The sequence below is a fragment of the Durio zibethinus genome, chromosome 17, assembly GCF_047325235.1.
Source record: "Durio zibethinus cultivar Kanyao isolate XHJ-2024 chromosome 17, ASM4732523v1, whole genome shotgun sequence".
Taxonomy (NCBI): domain Eukaryota; kingdom Viridiplantae; phylum Streptophyta; class Magnoliopsida; order Malvales; family Malvaceae; genus Durio; species Durio zibethinus.
This window is the reverse complement of record NC_143178.1, coordinates 3,790,789-3,814,469: the sequence shown is the minus strand read 5'-3', so window position 1 is coordinate 3,814,469 and position 23,681 is coordinate 3,790,789. Positions and strand designations below refer to the sequence as shown.

Genomic DNA, 23,681 nt, shown 5'->3' with positions numbered 1-23,681 from the left:
TTTTTCATCTAACAACATCATTGGGACTCTATATATTATCATATACTCGCTACATTCAAGTCAAATCTTTTAATATTGACATTTGAGCATATGGAGTTGATGGACGTAGCTAAGTACAACTCGTCAGCGTTCGAGCACATGGAGTTGATGGACGCAGCCAAACACATGAAGTTGATGGATGCAATCAACCTTCGATATACCAACAATCTCCTCCCCCAACAACACCAGGTTGACTCAACACATAGCTCACTTGGGTGTTCTACTTCTGCATATTATCATATACTCGTTGTATTCAAGTCAAATTTTTTAATATCGATATTCAAGCACATGAAATTGATGGATGCGACCAACCTTCAATCTACCAACAATTTCTTTCACTAACAACACCAAGTTGACTCAACACATAGCTTATTTGGGTGTTCCAACAATTTCCTCTCCCAAAAACACCATTGGGACTTGAAATTGTAACTTTGATTATGATATCACTTGTTGGAGAGATAAATCATATTTGGAGTCCATGGAAACAAATCAGAGAATCTATACATACATATTAGACACCACTTGACCCCAAAAGCTTAAACTATTAAATTTTTTGATCCTCAATACATATATAAAATATCTCATTCTGATTTTTTAATTATATGAAATTGTTTACTCAGAGGTGAATCATATCCCAATATTTTTTTTTTCTTGTAAGTCTTAAAAAAGGAAAATTGTTTTATATATAATCAAACAGTCATTGATACATTATATTCACATATGTAATATTTTATTTATCATATTCACATATATAATATTTTCCTTAGAGTGCTACACGTGGTTATTTGATTGGTTAATTGTAATTTTAATTGATCATATATAACACTTATTCTTTTAATGTATAATTCAAATTGAACAATTTTTATCTTGAACAACATGCAATAAAAGAATTCAAATGTTACAATCCACCATGCTAACTAGGTAATTAAAATATAATAAGTATTTTTATGTAATTATAAATATAAATAAAAATTGTAATAATCATAATTAAACATTTAGATTTCAACATAGTCATAATACCACATGATTAAACTTTTAATGTCATATAAAATTTTGATAAATTTTACATAATTTTAAATTATAATTAATTATCTTATAATAATTATACATAATATACCGATGGCTTTGGTCTCTACTCGACCAAGGAAAACTCCATTTCTTTCTATTTCAATCTACGACTTAACTTGCAAATTGGCCAATTTCTCCACGAGAATTCGAGATGATTTACCCAAAAAAAAAATCATATATATTAATTAATTTGAATACTTTTATCACTAGGCTTTTTTTTTTTTTTTATGTTATCATGTTTTTCAATTCCTTTACATTAGCTTTTTAGGAGTTTTTATGCTTCGGTTTTTTTTTTATTCGATCCAAGCAAACCAAGTTTATTAAGACAAAATCATATATATTAATTAATTTGAAGTCTTTTAATCAAATTCATAGGAAGAATCATAAATACCATAATGAAGAATCAGTTATTATCAACTGAATATCCAAAGAACGCAAAACTTAATAATTTGGTTAATACTGGAAAAGGAAACATAAAAAGATAATAAAAAAATTTATACGAAACAATTATATCATATCAATATATATTCATTATATTTTAGATGTTTTCATGAACTGAATCAAATCAAATTCGATAGGATTCATGTTCAATATTAATAATTTATATATTTATTTAAATTTGATTCAATTCAAAATTTTAAAATTTTATCAACAATCCAAATAAAAAAATAACTCTTAAATTCACTTATCAAACTTAATTTATATAATAAAAAATTAAAAAAATATGATTACATTAAATTTAATTAAATTATATTTAATTCACATATATTTAAAAATTAAAAATTAAAAATATATATATAATTTAAAATTAAGTTTAATAAAATATATATAATTTTTATTTTTAATTTATATATAATTCACATATATATATATAACTAAAAAATTTATATTTATGTGAATTCAGATCGAATCAAATCAAGATCTAATTTTAAAATTTTTGTTCAAGTTTCATTTCAAAATTTAAATAAATCTCAAAATTATGTTTAAATTTATTTAATAAATTTTATTTTTTTTCAAGACTTTTCAAAATTTGAACGAATCTTAGATTCGAATGAATAGCCTAATTATTGAACAAGTATACTCCATTCAAATTATATTATATAACTATATTATTGAAAAAAATTAATCATTTATTTTATATCATATGTAATTATTAAATGATAAATATTAATTATAATAAATTATTTATTTAATAATAAAAAAATAATTTTATAATAATATTAATATATGTCATCATTTAAATAAATATATAAAAATATATATATTGATATAATGCAACGATTTGTACGATTTAAAAATTAAAAAAAACAAAACAAAAGTTTCTAAATAAAGACGTGCAAAAATGGATAAACGTTAAAAAGGAAAAACATCGAGGGAGGAAGAGTTGACGTGTCAGTAGCCGAGACAAGTGGACCACAGAGGAGGAATAAGTTGTCGCAGTATTTAATCAACGTTCCTGCAACACCAAAAGCCGCGGTATTTAATCCCCTCCCTGCAACACGTAAAGTCCACTCTTTTTCTCCCTTCAATAGTTTCCACTTCAAAAGTGTAGTGACTACCCTTCCCTCTGCACCTCTTTTTTCCATTGAACTTCAAAATCAGATAAAATCAGCTAGAAAAAAAACACCTTAGAATTTGATTGATAAAATCAGCTGAGGTAATTAACTCGTCATCTTTTTCTTTTACTTGACTTGGATTTGTATTTTTGACTTCCTTACGAGTTGATTAGACGTTCATCTTGAAAGGTTCACGTAATCTGTTTCGTTCTTCTGTAACTTTTTTTTTATTGGTTGTGAATTTGATTTGGAATTGCTTTCTAAATGCAGCATTTGTTTTTTTTTTTTATTGTAGGTTATTGAACTGAAAAGATTTAGTGGTTAGTAATATATGATACGAGTTTTAATGGGGAAATTTGATTTTAGGTTTCACTAATGGAATAGGAATGTTGTGTTTTAGAAGATTACGTGGATGCTAAGCTGGTTAGTTTTGAAATTAGATTATTAGTTGATTAAGACTGTTGCGTTGTTATGAGAAGTAATGTGTTAATGTTAACTCTCTTGTGGAGATAATAGCTAATTGTGGTTCTATAACTTGTAACTGAGAGGCTTCAATTGTGTGTTTTGAAGGGGCAGAGTGATGGCGCTTGTTTCTAAGGCACGCCCATCATGTTGCATCCGTAGTGATATAATACGGGGTAGAACTAGACAGAATGTGGCGTTTGGCTTGGTAAACAACATTGGGGCTCCTTTAATGAAGGAAAAATCTGTCAGTTTGTCTTCCTTATCATGCAACAATGCCAAGATAGCACAGATCTTCCCTTTAGAAACTGCGGTATTTCAAAGCAACAGAAAGAATAATGTGATTGTTGCAGCAAGCCTTCCCACAGGGGATGCTTTGATTGGTACAGAGCCATTAACGAAAGAGGGATACCTTGCATCTGGATGTAAGCCTAAGGAATAATGGAGATAAAAATTCCCCTGTTTTGTTTGGATTAGACTACTTTTTTTATGCCCTTATCTTCTACTTGAAGAAAAAGTTATCTAATCATTACGTCTTGCCTTTTCAACTTGCATATTACCAGTCTCACACATGATTTTTTGAGAACCCTTTGTTGCCTCTATAACTTCCTGATATTGATAGTTACTAGCTAGTTATATGTGGCTCTTGATATGTATTTTAGTATTTATATTGAAGGACTAATGTCATGAATGACCCTTAAACTATCGTAAAATATTTAATGTGGTACCTGAGCTTTAAAATCTCTAATGTGATACATGAATTATGAATCTGTTAACTAATGTGATACTTACTTGATTAGCTCTAAATGATGATATGTGGAGGACAAAAACCCTCCAAGTACTACATTAGTTAACAGACTCATAATTCAGGTACCACATTAAAAAATTTTAAAATTTAGATATCATATTGAACATTTTACTATAGTTTAAGCAGGCTATTCATGACATTATCCCTATATTGAATTTTGTGTTAGTTTAAATCTTTTCATTAGCACATTCTCTTCCTATTTATGTACTTATTTGCTGATGCAACTATTTGGTTTTTACAGGATAGGTACAGAGCATGAAAAGTTTGGTTTTGAGTTCAAAACTTTGCGACCTATGAATTATGAACAAATAGCAGAATTGCTTAATGGTATTTCAGAGAGATTTGATTGGGATAAAGTAATTGAAGGTGACTATATTATAGGACTTAAACAGGTGAACTGATTATCTTTACTTATGATGCTTCATAATGGCTATCATTAATTTTCTTTTCATTCTGATTGTCCGTAGAATTTTTCTGAAACCTTTATCTTTTGTGAGCTAGGGGAAGCAAAGCATATCGGTTGAACCTCGAGGACAGTTTGAGCTCAGTGGTGCACCTCTTGAAACTTTGCATCAAACATGTGCAGAGGTTAATTCACACCTCTATCAGGTCAGCTAAAGAGCAAAAAAAAGTCATATGCATGAAACCTTTTAATTAACTTCTACATTCTTAAGAAAGTGCATGCAGAATTAGACTTTATCAAGAATTCAGTACTATTTATAAGCTCAAGACTTATGCGCTCTGAAAAAAATGTGCTTATCATGATAACTTCTAAATCATCTAAATTACTTTGTCTAACAAACTTCAAATTTGTCCTCTCTATGTCTTCTGATATCTTAGCAGCATAGACACCCTGGCTTGTCAAAAAGTAATTACTTCCAAAAAGTATATTCTAATCGTGTGTTTTTTTTTTTTTTTTTAAATTTCTTTGTTCACACACTCTTTACCTTTCCATTTCCACTTAAGCATATACAATGCCTACATTACCTTTTGCTAGGTTAAAGCTGTTGCAGAGGAAATTGGAATCGGCTTCTTAGGGATTGGCTTCCAGTCTAAATGGGGAATAAAGGATATTCCTGTTATGCCCAAGGTATAACTGTAATTACTCTTTCTGTTTTACAAATTGAATGAAAATTAGGAATGCAAATTGTCTGATGGATGTATTAAGCAATTTTTGTTTTTCCTTCCTCATTATTTTCACCTTTGTGATACTCAATCTCTACTTTGGCAATTATATCATCCTATCATTCTGTTATAGTCTGATATATTTCTTTTGCTCAGGGAAGATATGAGATAACGAGAAATTACATGCGTAAGGTTGGTTCACTTGGACTAGATATGATGTTTAGGACTTGCACGGATCAGGTTAGATGAATTTTACATTTTCAACTATCCAGCCTTTCGAAGCAGATCCTTTAACCCTTTTCCGCCTCTATAATTTATAATAGCTTAATCTGGACTTCAGTTCAGAAGCTGACATGATAAGGAAATTTCGTGCTGGTCTTGCTCTGCAACGTGTGAGAACATTAATACTTTGTCATCCCCTGAAATTCTCTGCTCTACAAATTTCCAACTAGTGTATCTAATGAAACAAATAGCAGCAGCTCTATTTGCGAATTCGCCTTTTACTGAAGGAAAGCCAAATGGTTACCTCAGCGTTAGAAGGTTCTGAAAACTTACTATAATGTCATTTTTTCATAGTCTTCTCTGTTTACATATTTATTGATTTTTCTTTAAAAAAAAATGAATTGAACAGTCAAATCTGGAGTGATACTGATAATGATCGTACGGGCATGCTTCCATTTGTTTTTGATGACGCTTTTGGGTAAGCTTTGTTTATGTTAACAGTACATACAAGTGCTCTGTGACTTTAAATTAACTTGCTTAGAAAATCCAGTCCTATTATTGTGAACATTTCGATCTATCAGATCCTTGTGAGAAATCATCCTTTCTTGTGTCTGGTTAATTACATGATGGTATTTTATTTATGTGTTGCATGTTTGAGCAGTATGTTGACTATGCTCTTGATGTTCCAACGTATTTTGTATATCGGAAAAAGAACTACATTGACTGCACCGGGATGACATCCAGGGTTTCCATCTATCCTTGATAGTCTTGTAATTTGAAGCTTCTTCTGTAGCCATTCTTTTTTACTCATGCATTCAGGCCTCTGTGTTGCTCAACATTCTTTTCCATAAAATCTTGATAAATATTTTGACCTCAAATTTCTTTATTCTGTCAGAATGACAGTACTCATGATTCAGGATTTTATGGCCGGAAAACTTCCGTGTATTCCTGGTGAACTGCGGACCCTTAATGACTGGGAAAATCGTTTGACAACAATATTTCCAGAGGTCTATTGCTTAATTCGAGATTGACTTGCTTAAACTTTATATTTTCTCTTATTTAAGCCACATGTGATTCTTTCCATTCAGGTTCGACTTAAGAGGTACCTGGAGATGAGAGGTGCTGATGAAGGGACTTGGAGTTATGTGCTTTGCCAGCGTTTTGGGTGATTGGCCCTTTTTATGTGCTTATGCACAATCCATATCGTGAATGATTTAGTAGTACCTGTGGAATGAAAATCAGTGCTTTGACAATTTTATATGAAAACACTCTTAAGGCTACGTGTCTGAATTTGAATAACGTTATTTCGTGTTTTCAGCTTTGGTTGGTCCCACGTTGATATGCCGTCGAGCATCTACGTGTAATTATAAACTGTATAATGATTTCTCAAGCATCTCTTTTTCCACATTGCTATTACGGCCATTTAGGTTAGCCTTTAAACTGTTATGTATAACGTTAAGTTTCCTGTTATGTAATTTTAATTCAATGGGGCTTGTTTTGTGCCTATATTAATGACTGTACATTTTCATCTTTCTCATAATCCATATCTTCCTTTCCAGGATGTGTGTATGCTTGCTCTCTTGCTTGTTGAAAACACAATATTAACTGTATAATTTCTGCAAAAGTTGCTTATCTTAAGTTTCTTTCTGTTTTCAGCTGGGTTTGTTAAATGATGAGGTCTCACTCCAGAATATTCTAGACATGACAGCTGATTGGACCCCTGAAGAAAGAGAAATGTTGAGAAATAAGGTAATTGAAACGCTCCCTTAGCAATGTCTCTTTAGGAGGGTAGAAATACTCCCTTTTTTGTTATGAGCACTTTGGTGTCCTTAGATGTTCTAGGCTTGCATTTGTTGTCAGTCATAGAAGCATACTTTATGCCCTTTATGCTTAAGGTCCCAGCCATTCCCTGCAACCAAAAAAAAGAAAGAAAAAAATGAAGTGGCACCAAGTGGGTGCTGATCCAAGTTGATTATGCTCGAGTTTGTTTTACAACTTATTCTCAATTTTTGGAGTGCAACTTAAGAATGTCTCTGGCAAAAAATATAAATTCAAAATTGCGTTTAGTTTACAGTATTGAGATACATGTATACAGCTTTTGCTTTGTCCTTTATGCAGTGCTAAGACTGCAGGTCTAAGTTCAAAGATCTGTTTAGTAGGTTCCAAAGACTGGTTTAAAGACACCATTTCGGAATGGGTTCTTGCAGCATGTAGCAGAAGATGTATTGAAGTTGGCAAACATAACATAAGATATTTCTATTTTTTGTTTTGTTTGAAATCCTAAACTAGTCAAAGACCCCGTTTTTGAATAGCTGCTTGACTGAGATGAATTCGGTTCTTTTGAAGCTCAAGTGACCTACTTCAAAGCTTCCCTCTAAGATGAATGTGGTACTTGAGCAACTTCTTTTGCTTGTAATTCCCGCAGTGACTTTGGATGTAACCGTTACTTGCATATTGAATGCTTGTACAGGAATAAATTATAATGTAAATTCCTGGACAGTAGTCTAGAGGGAAAGCGGTAGCCAGGGCCTGATGGGCAGCCATACCATCTGAAAGGTGAGTTGCCTGTGAATGTGATGACATGAAATTATTATTATCCTATATATATGTACGGGGAAGGAAAACGAAGAGAAGATAATGGTGGAATTATATGGTTATCCTAACTGGAGTGAAAGCTAGAGTGGTTGCTGTGGAGGGAACAACTTGACCTAATTTCTGTATTTATAAAATGACATCTCACCTTACTTATTTCTCACACCACCCTTTGGGATAATTAGGCCTTCCACAAAAATCACCCCAAAGCTTTACTCACTGTAATAGTTAAAACTTTAGAAAAGGTACAGCATAGGCATATTTCAATATTATGAATGTAAATTAAGATTCAGATTAAGACAGGTTTTTTATTTCCCTACTTGTGATTAGAAAATGTTTACATGGAGGTGAGGGTTCGAATTCAAAGTTTTATCTTTTTAATTCATACAATCATTTTTAAAATAAAATATTTAACAAATCTATTATTCAAATCACATTATTATAAATCTGTTACTACAATATTATAATTATCTTATCATAATAAAAAATTATATAAGAGTTTACTACTTATAAGTGTGAGTTTTATATAAAATTTTAATAGTTTTCACGTAATTTTAACTTATAATTGATTAATTGTATTATAATTTTAAATTATAATTGATTAATTATATTATAATTATTGTAAGCGATATATTTACTCAAATCATAATATGTGCAACTTTTTTTTCTCTTATCCAATCTCTTTTAATAATAATAATAATAATAATTAAAAAATTGCTTTAACCATTTTATATTTTTTTGTGGAACCTTTGACTTCTACCATTAGGTCCATTACTCTATTACCAATTTGTGCAACAAATATAATAATCCCAGACTTATCCCAGTAAATTAAATCAGAATTTCTATGTTGTTTTGTTTGGTTTAATTTTTTTGCTTTACTACTACACTAAGGCTAAGGGTAACACCCTCTAGAACATTATCCATTTCTTTACATCACATCACATAAATCTCTATCCATCCCTAGATTGAACCAACAAATGTGAAAACCAGAAATCCCAAAAATACGGTGTCGTGGACTCATGATAGTGAATTTTTATTTCAACGAAAAAAAACTAGTAATAATTAAAACTCTTGAAAAATGGAAGTGCTTGTACCATTATATATTCTTGACCTTGAATATATGATGGATTGGAGGGCATTAAGCATTGGATTCCAGCAAGCAGGCAACTATTTGCTTGTGCTGTTAGGGGGCAGGAAAGATGGGCCAGACAGATTAGTTTTATTTTGAGAGAAGTGACAGATTAACTCTCTCACCCCTCCAATAATTGAAGCTTTGCCATCTCTTATCGCGAATTTTTTTCAAATGATGTTATCACGTATTTGTTAAATTTTGATTTTTTTTATAATTTTATATTTAAATTAAACCCTTCATTTATTATTAATTAATTTTATATTTGATACTTAATATTATATCAAATTCTATTCTATTTTATTGTTTTTATTACTTTTAATTGTTATTTCTCTAAGTTTGTCATGTAATAAGTTTATATTTTTATTTATTATGTAATGAAATATGATGAAATTTAATATAATAATATTATTTTACATTTGTTAAGTCTTGAATTTCATTTGATTTTATATTCAAGTTGAGACTTATTGTTAATTGAATTTAAATTAAATGCTTATTTTTTTTCTTATTCTTAACACACTTAATTTTATACTTAAAATTAGAGATGCAATCTTTTAATGATTTCTAGAGCATAACCACCTTATCAACTTGCTAATGCTTTCCCCTTCTTCAATATTATTTTATAGGTTTTTCTGATCATACTGACAGAGTTTGTCTTTGATAATTACAACTAAATTATTAAGTACTTAAAATCAATGACAAATAATAATTTTTGGGTCAGAGTTTTAATAATGTTGTACTTTCTAAAACTAAGAGAAGTCGAAAGAAACAAAAAGATATCGTTTCAATGAGTATCCTCCTGACGACATATAATGAGAATTGGACAAGAATTTCACTTAGAACCATTAAATATCTAACACTTTGAACGTTTTAAAAACAAACAAAATAAATATTGTCAACATATACGCATCTGTTGATAGACGTTTTGAAGTACTTGAGATTTTCAGTTTTAAAGACATGAATGGATGTTCTCGTAGTATGATCATGTTTGCTGGCAACTACGTTATAATAAGCATGCAAGTTTGTGTGATTTCTGTTAATAGATGGGTATTTGTTTTTATAAATGCTAATGAAAGGTGGGGAATCACCTTGGATTTGGAGTATGCATGGGTTGGTCCTTTTTTATGAACTTGTATGTGATGAACATGGCATTGATACCACAGGTTACTGTTTTGGTACTACTCGGGTTCAGCTTGAGAGGGTTAATACAATGAAGCCAATGGTGACCGCTATGTGCCAGGAGCTGTATTAACGGACCTTGAGCCAGGGACTATGGACAGCTTGTGTACCGGTCCTTATGGACAACTGTTTAGTCCTGATAACTTTGCTTTCAGCCAAAATGGAGCTGGGAACAACTGATTCAAGGAACATTATACTGAGGGAGCTAAATTGATGGATTCAGTTCTTGATGTTTGTCCGTAAAGAGGCTGAGAATTGTGATTGCTTACAAGGTATACTTCACCTCCGTCAATTCTTCATTTCAAGCAATAAAGAGTCGTTTAATTGATAAGATATTTGATCTTAGAGATGTTCAAATTGTTTCATGTCTCTTTTAGGTAGCAGAACTGAAGCAAAAGTTCTTTTCAGATTATTGCTTTAACTTACTGTTCTATCACACAAAAGCTAGCCTTATGGTCACCATGCCTTCACATTTAACACTTTATGAGTCATTAATACTAGTAATTTTCCTTTATCATTGTCTTGTTTGGTGTTTTGTAATGGAATCTTACATGTAACTCTAATCAGGCTTTCAGATTTGCCATTCTTTGGGAGGTGGAACTGGGTCAGGAATTGGGACACTGCAGATATCAAAGATCAGGGAAGAATACCCTGATAGGATGATGCTGACTTTCTCAGTCTTTCCTTCACCTAAAGTCTCTGATTTGTGGTTGAGCTGAGCCCTACAATGCAACCCTCTCAGTGCACCAGCTAGTAGAAAATGTTGATGAATGCATGGCCCTTGTCAATGAAGCTTTCTATGACATCTGCTTTAGAACTCTCAAACTCACAAATCCAAGCTGTAAATTGAAACTTAACTTTTACTATTTTCTTTGTCCCCATTAGACCTTTTATTTTCAGACCACACCTTTTTAACTTTTTGTGCATGTACACGAACAGTTGGTGACTTGAACCATTTGATTTCAACAACCATGAGTGGAGTCACGTGCTGCCTTCGCTTCCCTGGACAACTCATTTCTGATCTCCGGAAACTAGCAGTGAATTTAATCCCATTCCCACGCCTGCACCTTTTTCATGGTTGGTTTTGCACCCCTAACATCCCGTATGAGGAAGCAGAGGAAAATTGATGGGATTTTTTCAACTTATAGCCATGGCCAAAACCCAAAAAACAAAAAAGGTATTTGGGACTATTTTTTTATTGTCATTTGATGCTTAACAAAGAGGCCATGTAATCCATTTGTGTTCGGAATTTGGTTCCTTTTAGCAATGTGAATTATGATTGAGAATTTGTGATTAATTATATGTAAATTTGGAGTGTAAATTTTGCATGTTTGAATGTTTATTTATACCATGTTCTTTTTTGGCTTGTTTATTGGAGTGCAAAATTTTGTACCTTTTCACCCTCTTTTTTCTCAATTTCTTTCTTTTCTTTTTTTCAAAATTGTCAATTTCTTTTGTGAACGTCAACCAAAGTGGTGACCTGTGACTTGATAATTAACATTTAAGACAAAACTCTATTTCTTGTATCTTTCAATCAATTCATGAGTCATGTAATTTTTCTTTTAATTCCATTTATAAATGAACATGAAAAGAAATATGCCATTCAAATCATGAATCTGAAAGTCAAATCTAACATAAAATAAATAAAACTTTTCATTTCACCATCAAAATTAAAATATAAATTTTTTTTTTTTTGAGGGAAGACATTGAAAGTAAGATATAACTTGCTCAAAGTGACAGAAAAAAATCCTTTCTCTTCCAATCTTCAAGAAAAAAAAATTAACAAAATACAAAAACAGCCAATTTCATCTCCATATGAGCAGCCACAATCAGTAGTACTGTACATAAATTACAAGCATGACAACATCTTCTATTCACCCTTTTAAAAATGCAATTTTAAACAACTAAACCCTTCTCTACAAATATATAATTTTGTTCCCTAATTATTCCCCCAAGATCATTGTAATGGGAAGTAAGGATGAAAACAAGGGTAGATCTATGGTGTCGTCTCAATACCCCTGTCAAACTGACCAAATCCAACCCACATCCAATATCTTGTAAAAGAATGTTTCAAGCTGACCATGAACCAGATAGTCATGCACAGAAAGGATCGACATGATATGTGTTCTTCGTATCCCATGGTTTCTTTCGAGGTTAAAAAGCTGTTCTCTTGCTTGCCTGTAAACGGAGAGGCTTATTTTTGCCAAGGGATGGTCACATTCAGGTTGATTGGAGAGTGACTTATTTAAGCTTAGATAACTGTCAAGGAGTTGCATTCTTTTTATTTTCAAGCCCTGAACCCTCCCTCAGAGCAGCCTGTGCCTCGTCCTCCTTTCCTATAGCAAACAGAGCAGCAGCTTGCAAGTAGGATGCAACATGCCACATAGGAGATACTGCTTGTGCTTGCAATGCATCATTGAGGGCTTCTTGGGGCATGTCACTCATGAGGTAAGACAAACTACGCCGTGCATAAACCGTTGGCGAAACCATGGTTCCAACATCAATGAACTGGGACATGAATGTACTAACTGTCAGCTCAAAATTTTGATTATGAATGTCGTAATTTACAAAACATTTACACCCTTTTAGATCCACTAACCATGGCATCAAGAGTACCAAAATTGACAATTTACCCAATATAACTGCTCGCCATCATTTTCAGGACATGAATGGCACTAATGCAATCCTAGACACTTTTGCGGTCCGGATGATTATAAGAATCATAATATAGAAGCAGCAGAAAAGGGTGCAAGGATATAGAAAGTACTGTGCAAATGTGATTCTGGCTATCTCAAGGTGCCTCCTAAAAGAAGTCCCATTTAGCAAGAAGATATTGGTGGATAAAACCTATGACATTCAGAGAAGAATAGTAAACTAATTCTAACCTGGGTATAGCATTCAATGGCAGCTCTAAAATCTTTATGCCTAAAAGCAACATCACCCTTTTTCTTTGACGTCAATGTCTCCTGCATCTGGTTTGTCCACATCTGGAATGAAAGCTGCAAACCATAAAATAACGGTGAGAAAATAACTCACCTTACAGCTGAAATAAGCAACACAAAACCAGTGGTCATTCTACATGAAAATTTTGAGATAAAAACACAATATTAACAAATTAGTATAATATAAAAGCAATTAAAAATTCTGTTATATCTATGATTATGATTGACAAAGCAAGAGCAAAGACGTGTAACAAATTGATCATGTATGAATAAACTGATCATATTAGTATGTATGAGTATGCAAACACTTATGCATGTATATGCCCTTATTTGTATATAGGTATGCATGTAGCAAGCTAACTTGAACTACCAATTTTATGCCAACGACAATAATGACTCTCAACCTAACCACCAGCACAATAAACAGTTGTAACCATATCTTGATGCATTCTTGTGAATTGACCACCCCCAAACCACAAAAGAGGAGCAAAATATTTCAAAGTCAAATCATGTTAAACAATGTAAGAAAAAATAGTTAATTGACAATTTAAATTGCATCCCTAAAAATGATATACAAAAATTAATACCCTTGCCACAACAACCACAAATTAACATAAAGAAAATTGAAACTTCTTATAACTAATAAGAAACAAGATTGAAGGCCAAATTTTTTTTCTTTTTTGGTACATATGAATAAGTCCAAGGGTGAACAGGGGATTTGAATCTTGGACCTTCAAGCTCCCAAGGAGAGGTAAAAACCACTAGGGCAAGCCTTGGTTTTTCAAGTTTGAAGGCCAAATAATATATGGCAAAATGTTCATTTTTAACACAAGAAACAAACCTCAGTAGCAGCGCCCTCATCATCCTTATATCCAAGCTTTTCTAAGACCTCATGAATGGCAGTCAAATCCATTCTTAAGCAGGCTTCCCCAAGTGGTGATAAAGGTACAGCATTGGCACCATGAAGTATGCCCATTAATATGTGAGAAGGAACCTTCCGAATTAATTGAAAAAAGCAACTTCTCGTTACTGGAAAAGTATCATTCAACTTTAAAACAGATAAGACCTAATAACTCTGCACATAAAATGGCATCTATATCTATTTGGAATTGAGTATGATAGTATACGTTAGGATGACCAGCTGCATTGATCTTGCTTGTATGGAATGAACTATGAAATACATAGAGATATTCAAGTTATAGAATGAAGATTTGTCTCTCTCTGAACCAAACAAGCAATCAAAAGAACTGTAATTCCTATTTTTAAGAAAAGCAAAGGCTTGAGAACAGAATATAACTATTGATGGCAGCCATAGATGGACAAATGATTTTAGAGGTGTAAAATTTGGAAATAATAAAATGAATTTACTTGAGAAATAAAAGACAAACAACCTCGGTGTCCCTCTGAAGAGGAATTAGTGCAGCAACTAATGACTTTGGATTTGGCCGTTCGCGGGGCTCATATTGCAAACATCGTGATGCTAGACGAACTAACTCAGTCCCATCATCATTTGAAAATTGCCCTTCCAAACAAGAGTCTATTAGTGTCTGAATGTTCCTGTCACGTATAAGGTCCAGTGCCTGAATGAAGTGATACCACTACATGTTAGGTATACAGCAGTTAGCATAGCTACACCCTCATAAAATGAAAAACCAAGCAACAAATTTACTACCATAACATTCAGTTTGGCAGGCACAAAGTGGCACTTCCATAAGAACGAACTCAAAACAATATAAAAATACTGCTTACAAAGTTTTATTCCATCAAATACATGTGGACCTAGATAGGAACCAACTTAAGTGGTGGCATTTATAGGTTCTGTCCTGAATCTTAACAAGGGTCCAGAAAAAATCTTTTGATGTATTATTTTAAGAAAATTCTCACCAGAACCATTGTTCAAAGTTTAGTTGTCTGTCGCATATACTATGGATCTCTAAATGGAAACCCTTAAAACTACCAGCTTACAATCCTATAATTGACAAGCGCTGTCCTAAATCAGGAATCATGTTTCAAACAGCTACAAAATAAAAGACATGATGCCTCTCCTCATGTTGTACCAATACAACTGCATAGAAAGATAATAAAAGGAAACAGGTGTTCTCCAAGAAGTCTGCTGCATCAGAATGATCTCTAGTATACTTACGTGACTTGGAGGAATATGTTTTCCACTGAGAAGATCAAGCAGAAGGGTGCCAAAACTATACATTACACTTTCTGGTGTTACTCTTCCTGCAGAAGGAACAAAACACACGAATAATTTAGAGTAATAAACAATTAAAAAAAAGCAAATGATATTAGTGCTATAAAACTAGATGTAAATACAGCATTCCAACAAAGTTCATAGAGCCATACAACCCCACAGGTGATAGTGATCAGCATCAACAAATGTTACTACATCTACATTTATAAACATCATATAGCATATTTGCAGCACCATATAAATAGTATTTATAAACAGAATTCTATCACAAAATGGCATTGTGCAGTATCTCCTTAAGAACAGATACCTTCTTCTACATAATCTACTTGTCATATAAATCAACATATAATGCCCTAAAGAAAATTACTTGCATAAACAAAAGAAAACAGTAATTCTCTTTATGCAGCCCACTAACATATAACATATTGCATCAACCGATGGTAGATTACCCGATAAAAAAGAAAAAACCAAATAAAAGAAAAACAAGGTCACAGGTCGAAATTTATTTTAACAGCTACAGCCAAGTCCATAAATACAACCATAAAAAATCCAAATATGTTGCTAGTAAGTAAAGATTAGCATGCATGTAAAGAAGCTTATTGCTTGTTCAAGAGGATAAGCACCTGTCCTCAGATACTCGGGAGGAGTAAATGCCAGGTTTGTGCTGTAACTTTTTCCATCTCTACTGTTCTTCATCAGACCAAAACAAGAAAGTCTAGGGTTGCCCTCCTGAAATTAATATGCATAACTAATGAAATTATACTAATTTCTAACTATGGAATAAATAAACAACCTAAAATAACATACTTACATCATCAAAAACTATTCTATAGGCATTTAGATCATGATACAGGGCACGTCCTTTGCTGGTGCAGTATTCCAGAGCTTGTGCAAGATGCAAAGCAACCCTTAGTCGCATCACCCATTTCATTGGTTTTGTTTCCCCTGAAAACTCATATGTTGAATTATAAAGGTAAGTCTGAAATAACATTTCTGTTTATAATGATCCAGCTATAAAGCATGAAAGAAACAGATCCTAGTGGCTTGAAAAAGGAAAGAACCATTTCCAACTGATATTGACAAATTTTAGATTTATTTCAACCATATAAGGCAGCTGTTCCAATGGAGAGGGGAAAAGTTACATATTAACCAAATGCTAAAGCGGAAGCAAGGGAACCAAACATTAACTTACAATGGAATAGGTGCTTTGCCAATGTGTCATTAGGCATAAATTCTGCAACAAGTAACCTCTCATCACCTTCACAGCAACAACCAAGTAAATTTGCCAATCTGTGGTTCCGAAGCTGACCAACAGTTCTTGCTTCTTCCTAAAGTTATAGAAGGTAAAGTTAGAAGCTACGAATTTATGATGCAAACCTAGAATATTACTATGTTGACAGCAATTACACAATAAATTTATTGACAGAGGAAAAGACAGGCTCTAGTTAGAACAAGTATACATGAAGGTTACAAATAAGAGATATTTGATATACGAAACATGCATACAACATATCAGCATCTAAACTGAAAGAGGCTGATCCCTCCAAGAATACAACAGTCCTCAAAAAACATAACTTCACGAGTTCAATGTCTAATGCAAACAGAGAAACTTCTCCTTTTCCTTGTTCTGGTGTTGTTCAGAGATGACCAATCAAGGGATGACTAACAGGAAATCTTGAAAAGAACATACTACATGATCATCCTTTGCTTACCAAGAATTGCCGGGCATCAGGCCATGCTGACCTATTAAATCGTTTTACAGCAATATGCCTTTGATTTTCCAACTTGCCCTTGTAAACTACATTAGGAGCTTTCTCACCATGTTCTGAAACTATATTTTCCACAGAAAATCCAGATGTAGCCATCTTGAGTGTTTCAATTGAGTATTCACGAAATGCAGGCAAATCATCAACTTCACCCTTGTCCTCATTTTCTACAAAACAAAATAATTTAGTATTAAAACCAGTCTCTATTAGCATAATCAAAAACCAAAACCCATCATTCACACTTACCAACATTATCAGCTTCAGGAATTGATCCATTCTGACCGGAACTCCAACAACACGCAGAGAGTTTCGAACATCCACACCCCATCCCAAAACCTCAATGGATATCTTCAAACACTAACAAATCGATCGAGGGTCCAAAATTGACCAAACTTTTTATGGTTTCAATGTGTACACTCAGCTTCACAAACAAACGTAATCCAAGTTTTTTCCACTGAACCCATGTTAACCAAATATGCTTTTATTTTTCAAAAATGCTTTTAATAGCAAACCCCCAATTGACCTGCAACAATAACAAGTTGGGTTCCGATATTCCATGTTGGAAATTATCCATAAAAAAGAAAAAAAAAAAGCTAAGGATAAGCATTAGAATCTTATATGTCACGTTCAATTTTATTCTTCCACTAAAAATCTAAAACCTAGATTCAAATTATTGATCCTAGCTAAAACCATGCCGTTTTTACTCAGCTTAATTTTCCGTTTCATTTCATCTAAAATAACAGCAAACAAGATAATCATTTTAATTAATTCAACATTAGTTTCGAAACACTTTTCTTTCGGTTAACTTTCTCAGCAACCAAGCAACAAAACCAAAAAAGAAAAACAGAATAGTAACGCTACCGTCAGCAGCAGCGAGTTTCTCCGCTGAGTTAACTCACTTCTCCCCTTTAGTCGATGAAAGCTTGGCTTCATAAAACTTCAACTTCTCTGTAACTTGAAAACAATTCCTCTAATCAAATCAAAGCTAAAAAAAAAAAAGAAAAAAAAACGACAAATTTTGAGAAGAACTTGAATCAACCAAAGAGATTCTCGATTCTTTCAAAAGAAAAAAAAAACTTAAACAAAAAATCGATTTTCTTTTTTCAAGTAATGAAAGCCGTCTTTGAATCTGGGATCGTTTGAATTTTTTTCAGTGTTGAGCTCTCTCTCTTTCTCTGGACTTCGCAAATGAAAATTTTTTAGAGAGCTTTGAGATTCGGATTAGAAAATATGGATATATAAATATTTATTGAATTTAAAAAAAATTAAAATAAAATTAAAAAATAAAAACATAGAAGTATAAGAGAGGTTTTTTTTTTTTTTCATTTTATTTATTCATTTTCCACCGACATCACCTTTCCTTTATTCTATTTTTTCCACGCCTATAAGTCCCCATAATCACTTGCCTACCCACTGTCTCCTTTGAAAAATAAAATAAAAAATATTATATTTTCTATTAAAAAATAAATAGTAATAAAACTATTTTTAATTATTGAAAAAACAGTAAAGAAGAGATAAAATTTGTTTTTCCTAGTTGAAAAATCATAGAGTTAGCCATGGTGACAAGATAACTTTAATTAATAGAACCTTTGGTGGACCCTTTTGTTTTTTTTTTCTTTTTTTTTTTTGAATAATTCACATCCTATTTTGAGAAACAAAAAAGCACAATTATTCCTAAAACAATGAAATAAATAGTAAAAAGTTTTGCTTTGGCTTTTGGATAAAGAATTTGACATTGATCTTTAATGTAACTTTTTTTTCTTGTTTCTGTAATCTAAGTTGAAAATAACCTATAAAGTTTACGCTTCTTGCGTATTCTTCTTCTAGATGAATGTTCTCTTTGAAAAACAGATTTATTTTATCGGTTAAAGGTTGAAGAATTCCCGAATTATTGGCGTATTCAAGTGCAATACGTTATTGTATTATTACGTACATTTATGTAAATAAATTATTTTTTAATTTATTAACATTCAAATCTAATAAAAACGGAATTAATACATTTTGATATGTTTCTATTAATTAAATAAATCACAATAAATTAGCGTTAAATTATATATTATCATAACAAAATCGGTAATTAAATAAAAATAATTTATATATTCTAATAATTTTAAATCTAGACTTATTTGTGAGTTAAATTCTTAAAATGAATTTTTAAATTTGGGTAATTAAAATAATTATTTAATTTAATTTTAATTTAAATATATAATTTCAAAAGTTCAAATATTACTATAAAATATTTTTAATTTTTCAATATTTTTTAAATAGTGTTAGGCTTGATTGAGTCCAGTCAAACCAAAAACAAGATTTTTCAAAAAAAATGAATTGATTTAACTTCCTACCATTCATAAAGTAGAACAGGTAATTTTCTAATCAATATAGATTAAAGTAATAGTAATAGTTTTCAGTGAAAATTTTTTAAATGGGTTTTTGAATTTTAGAGGGTTTTGTTTAAAGAAGGTAAAAAAAATTTGTAATTGACGGATTTCGATTGATTCGACCTTTTACAATCGATTTATTTTTTTGAAAATTGGGTATTGGATCGGGTTGGGTGGCATGAAGAAAAAAGGTAGGGGTCGGGTCGGGTGGGTTTTAGGTAAACTCAACCCTATCCGATCCGATATATATAAAAATAAAATTTTTAATTATTTATTTAATTTTATACTTATTTTTATATATTTTTATATATTTTTAATTTTATATTTATATTAAAAATAATATTTTATTAATTTCAAGTCGAGTTTGATATAAAAAATTAAAAAAAAAAATTATCGAGTCAGGTTCGAATTTCGCACGTTTAAAATTGAGTCGGGTTGGGGACGGGTGCCATCCCTAGTTTTGTTTGCCTTTGATTGTCTTGGAGGTGACTTTGATAATATGTTTAAATTTTCTTATACATTATAGTAGTATACTTTTTTAATTTTATTTTGTTTTCCAAAATTAACATCAATAACATTTTTTTTTTTTACATTGCCAAAGGTAAGATTCATTAGGCAAATTACTGGTACATTATTATACCAATTATTACTTGTATATGATACCCATGGTAAGTTGAGTAGTAAATTATTGGTATATTATTATACGTAATTTTTTTAGTGAGTTAAATATATAAAAATTAAAATTAAATTAGAAATTAAAAAAATATAAAGTTTGACAATTATTTTTTCGGTTGAATATCAAGCATTTTTGCAAGGTGGTCTAAATCAAATTAAAGCAAAAAAAAAAAAATGGGTATTATTAGTAACTTAATTATCCTATCATATCTCCGGACTCATCCAATATATATATTTTTAATTGTTTCATACATTGAACATCCTTATCAACTCATCATTTATTTTATTATATTTAATTTTTTAGATCATAAAAATAAATAATGCAACCACTCTATTTTGTTTATCATTTTATTACTAAAAGCACAAATATTAATCTAACTCAGCTAAACGCAAATAGTATTAGCCTTATTTATACCTGAAAAAGACATTTGTGTATTTATGTAATTTATTATTGGTTTGGTGAATCATTGAAACATTTACGTGTTGTGAATTACCATCATTTATTATTACAGGCAAAAAGCATACATAACAGAAAAGGAGATTTGACAATATTGCTTGGTTCCATTATAGACGATGACAAATGAGCCAATCACGGGGCCACTTTTACAATTAAATCTCCACGGAACGTTGTCTTTACCCACCCTTCAACTTTTCTAAATAATCCTGTTACATTGCAAGGTTTATTGTTTTTTAATTCCAACAAAAATGAAGATTTATCTTATAAATTTTGTCAAATTCTATTACTCATCTCTCTACGGTGAAATTAATCTTTTTATCATGATATTTTTATGCATTAATTATTTATCAAATTAAATCAAATTATTAATAGTTCGATTATTTTTATAAAAATCAATTATGTGATTTTTAATTTTTATGATGTGATATTTTTTATTTACGTGATTATTGAATTTTTGATGTGTCAATATTTTTATGATGATGTGATAAAATTTTTGTTACCTCGGTATTTTTTTTTAATTTTTATTTTATTTTTAATTATATGATTCATTATTATCATTTCATCGTATGATGAAATTAGTATTTATATTTTAATATATTTAAATTTGATCTTTATATATTAATTAATTGTCAATTTTACAGTTCCATCTAAGATAAACCCAAAAAAACTAATTTTTTTTAGTGTAACCGAATGGCATCATAGCTAAAATCAATGCGGGATGCACCAAACCTGCATTAAAAAATATCGGTATTTCAACATATTATAAAAACAAAAAAAAAAATTTATTTTCATATTTTCTGTTCCGATTTCTTTTTCTTTCTCTTTACAAGTATCGTGAAAAATTTTTACAAGCTTAAATTTCGATGAGATTTTTAAAATTTGATAATTGAAAATTTAATGACTGCTGAAAATTTTTATCTCAAAAAACCCAAAAGCCACCAAAACCTAAGAACTGACATTAATACTACTGTATTTTCTTATTATTATTTTTATTATTAATTGGGTATATGGTTTGTTTGGTTTGTTGATTCCAGTTTTTTGATATGGCTTATATGTTTTTATCATGTTTTTAAAGTTTTTTTTTTTTTAATCTTTTATATTTTTATATTTTATATTTTCATATTTTTAAAATATTGAAAATAAAATTTAAAATAACTAAAAATAAAAAAAATAAAAAAGAAAATGAATAATCATATTAATATTAGACTTAAAATCCAAATTGAAATTAAAACCTAATTTATCAATTTAAAATCCAATTAATAATTTAAATGTCCAAGAAAAATAATCTAAATGTGGAAAAAATATCACAATTAAGGTCAAAATTTATATGATTAGGTTACAATCTGATCCATTTGTATTGAATAAGATTTTTGTTGTTCTTATCTTCAAGCCAAACCCTAAATTTAACAATTAATTAATGTATAAATATACAATTTGAATAAATTAAGATAGACTAATTTTACATTTTGATGAAAGTATAAGGATAAACAATATAATTTGAAATAAGTTAGTTTATAAAAAGTGTTAATGTGGCAAAAATTTTATCACATTATAAAAAAAAAACAATATGTTAACAAAGTTAATTGTCACATAAGTAAAAAAATCATATAATTAATTTCAACGAAAAAAAATTAAAACCATTAATATTTTGATTAAATCCGATAATTAATTGATATATAGTATTTAATTTGAATATATTAAAATAAATAGATTAATTCCACAATTTGATCAAAGTATGCGAATAGACAATATAATTTGACCTATCAAACTATCAAACTTGCAATATTTGAAAAAAATCCCAAGACTAATGGCGCTAAATTAACAAAATTTATTGATGATATAGTAGTTAAAGTAACCTCAAATTGGTTAAATTTTTTACAATAAAGTTTAATCACTTAATTTTGTTAAAACAACTTTATCTTAGTTTTTTAATTCAATTAAAATTGATTTGATATACAATTTGGTCCAGTTTAATTGATATAGTGGATAAGTTCTTGTTGGTCCAATGTTCATTTAGCTTAAATTTTTTTTTTGGATTGAACCAATTACATAGATGCATTTTAATTAGTTTGATTTTTCAATCATGAATCTTAGCTTATCAAACAATTAGTTGTAAAATTAAAATAAAATAATGCTAATTTCAACTATAATTAATATTACATTTTCCAATTCTCAAATCACATGATAATATTAGAAAAATGTTAGGGCACACAATGTTTTTCAACTCAAAATTCATTTTCCTTTTACGATTTTTTGATAGTAAAAAAAAATGCACAAATAAAATAAACATATATGTCGATATAATTTAATGAAGAGACAAAAAATTTTATGGTGATCTTTGAAATCTCCAACCGACATTGCTTAATTGTTGTTATAAACATTAAATTTTAATAAATGGCAGGAATTGTGCGATGTCGAGGTGCTACCAAACATGTTATACACTGAAAAGTAGCATTGCTAAAAAAAAAAAATGAAAAAATTTCAATGTTACAAAACAAACCGAATAAGTATTCCCTAAAATGTATTCAACAGGGATGGCATATGGGCATCGTCTGGAAAGCACGATTAGGGATAGCATCGGATCGGATTCGAGATGGGTTTTACTCGCCTCGAACCCGATCTGATTTTATGTTTTACTAAATCCGAATCCGACTCGAATCTTTTTAAAATTCGAATCTGATTCGACCCGATAATATGTAAATTGTACCCGATTCGATCCGAAATTAATAAAAATATTATTTTTTAAATATAAAATATTATTTTTAAATATAAATATTTAAAAATATCATTATATAAATATATAATTAATTAATTAAAAAATAAATTTTTAATAATGTCGGATTGAATTTTAGACATACTCAAACCCGATCCGACCTCGAATATTACCTAATTTTATTCGATCCGACTTGAAATTCAAAAAAAAAAAAAACTCGATCCTATAAGATTGGGTCGAGCAAAAACCCGTCGAAGACGAGCTTGATTGCCGTCCCTAAGCACGATGCTTATTGTTGCCTTCATTAGGTTGGGGAGATTTGTTGCGTCGGCGAATTAGGTGAAGGTATTGAGAAAGACAGAAACTCTAG

At 30.5% G+C, this 23,681-nt stretch overlaps 1 protein-coding gene and 2 pseudogenes across 6 annotated transcripts; 2 read left to right on the top strand and 1 right to left on the bottom strand.

Moving 5' to 3' along the window:
• The first annotated feature begins 2,968 nt into the window (after positions 1-2,968).
• Positions 2,969-8,191, top strand: LOC111278092 (glutamate--cysteine ligase, chloroplastic-like; annotated as a pseudogene). The gene is made up of 13 exons (XR_016329073.1): positions 2,969-3,550; positions 4,175-4,325; positions 4,435-4,542; positions 4,931-5,023; positions 5,215-5,298; positions 5,382-5,448; positions 5,532-5,598; positions 5,690-5,758; positions 5,932-6,025; positions 6,198-6,287; positions 6,369-6,445; positions 6,937-7,029; positions 7,440-8,191. The product of XR_016329073.1 is annotated as a glutamate--cysteine ligase, chloroplastic-like (transcript).
• Positions 8,192-9,958: 1,767 nt separating this feature from the next.
• On the top strand, positions 9,959-11,756 carry LOC111318659 (tubulin beta-7 chain-like; annotated as a pseudogene). Its single transcript, XR_016328921.1, has 4 exons — positions 9,959-10,115; positions 10,165-10,452; positions 10,748-11,021; positions 11,120-11,756. The product of XR_016328921.1 is annotated as a tubulin beta-7 chain-like (transcript).
• A 158-nt stretch (positions 11,757-11,914) lies between these two features.
• On the bottom strand, positions 11,915-18,306 carry LOC111278082 (serine/threonine-protein kinase BSK7-like). Of its 4 annotated transcripts, none has more exons than XM_089746140.1 (11): positions 17,950-18,306; positions 17,335-17,611; positions 17,035-17,255; positions 16,515-16,650; positions 16,134-16,267; positions 15,946-16,051; positions 15,266-15,351; positions 14,514-14,720; positions 13,964-14,116; positions 13,066-13,179; positions 11,915-12,688 (listed from the first exon to the last, which is right to left on the bottom strand). In XM_089746140.1, the coding sequence occupies exons 2-11, from the start codon at positions 17,414-17,416 to the stop codon at positions 12,443-12,445; spliced, it is 1,485 nt and encodes a 494-aa protein (XP_089602266.1). In that variant the 5' UTR covers positions 17,417-17,611; positions 17,950-18,306; the 3' UTR covers positions 11,915-12,442. The 4 variants fall into 4 exon arrangements, with proteins under 4 accessions (XP_089602266.1, XP_022720270.1, XP_089602267.1 ...); XM_022864535.2 differs by having other exon boundaries at positions 14,514-14,702; XM_089746141.1 differs by lacking the exon at positions 13,964-14,116.
• Positions 18,307-23,681: the final 5,375 nt, after the last annotated feature.

Excerpts from the sequence above, each read along its gene's own strand:
- LOC111278082 (XM_089746140.1), bottom strand. The coding sequence starts at position 17,416 with ATGGGGTGTGGATGTTCGAAACTCTCTGCGTGTTGTTGGAGTTCCGGT. Across the intron at positions 16,651-17,034 it reads CTGATGCCCGGCAATTCTTG|GAAGAAGCAAGAACTGTTGG; the intron begins GTAAGCAAAGGA and ends CTATAACTTTAG. Across the intron at positions 12,689-13,065 it reads CCATTGAATGCTATACCCAG|TTCATTGATGTTGGAACCAT; the intron begins GTTAGAATTAGT and ends TTCATGTCCCAG.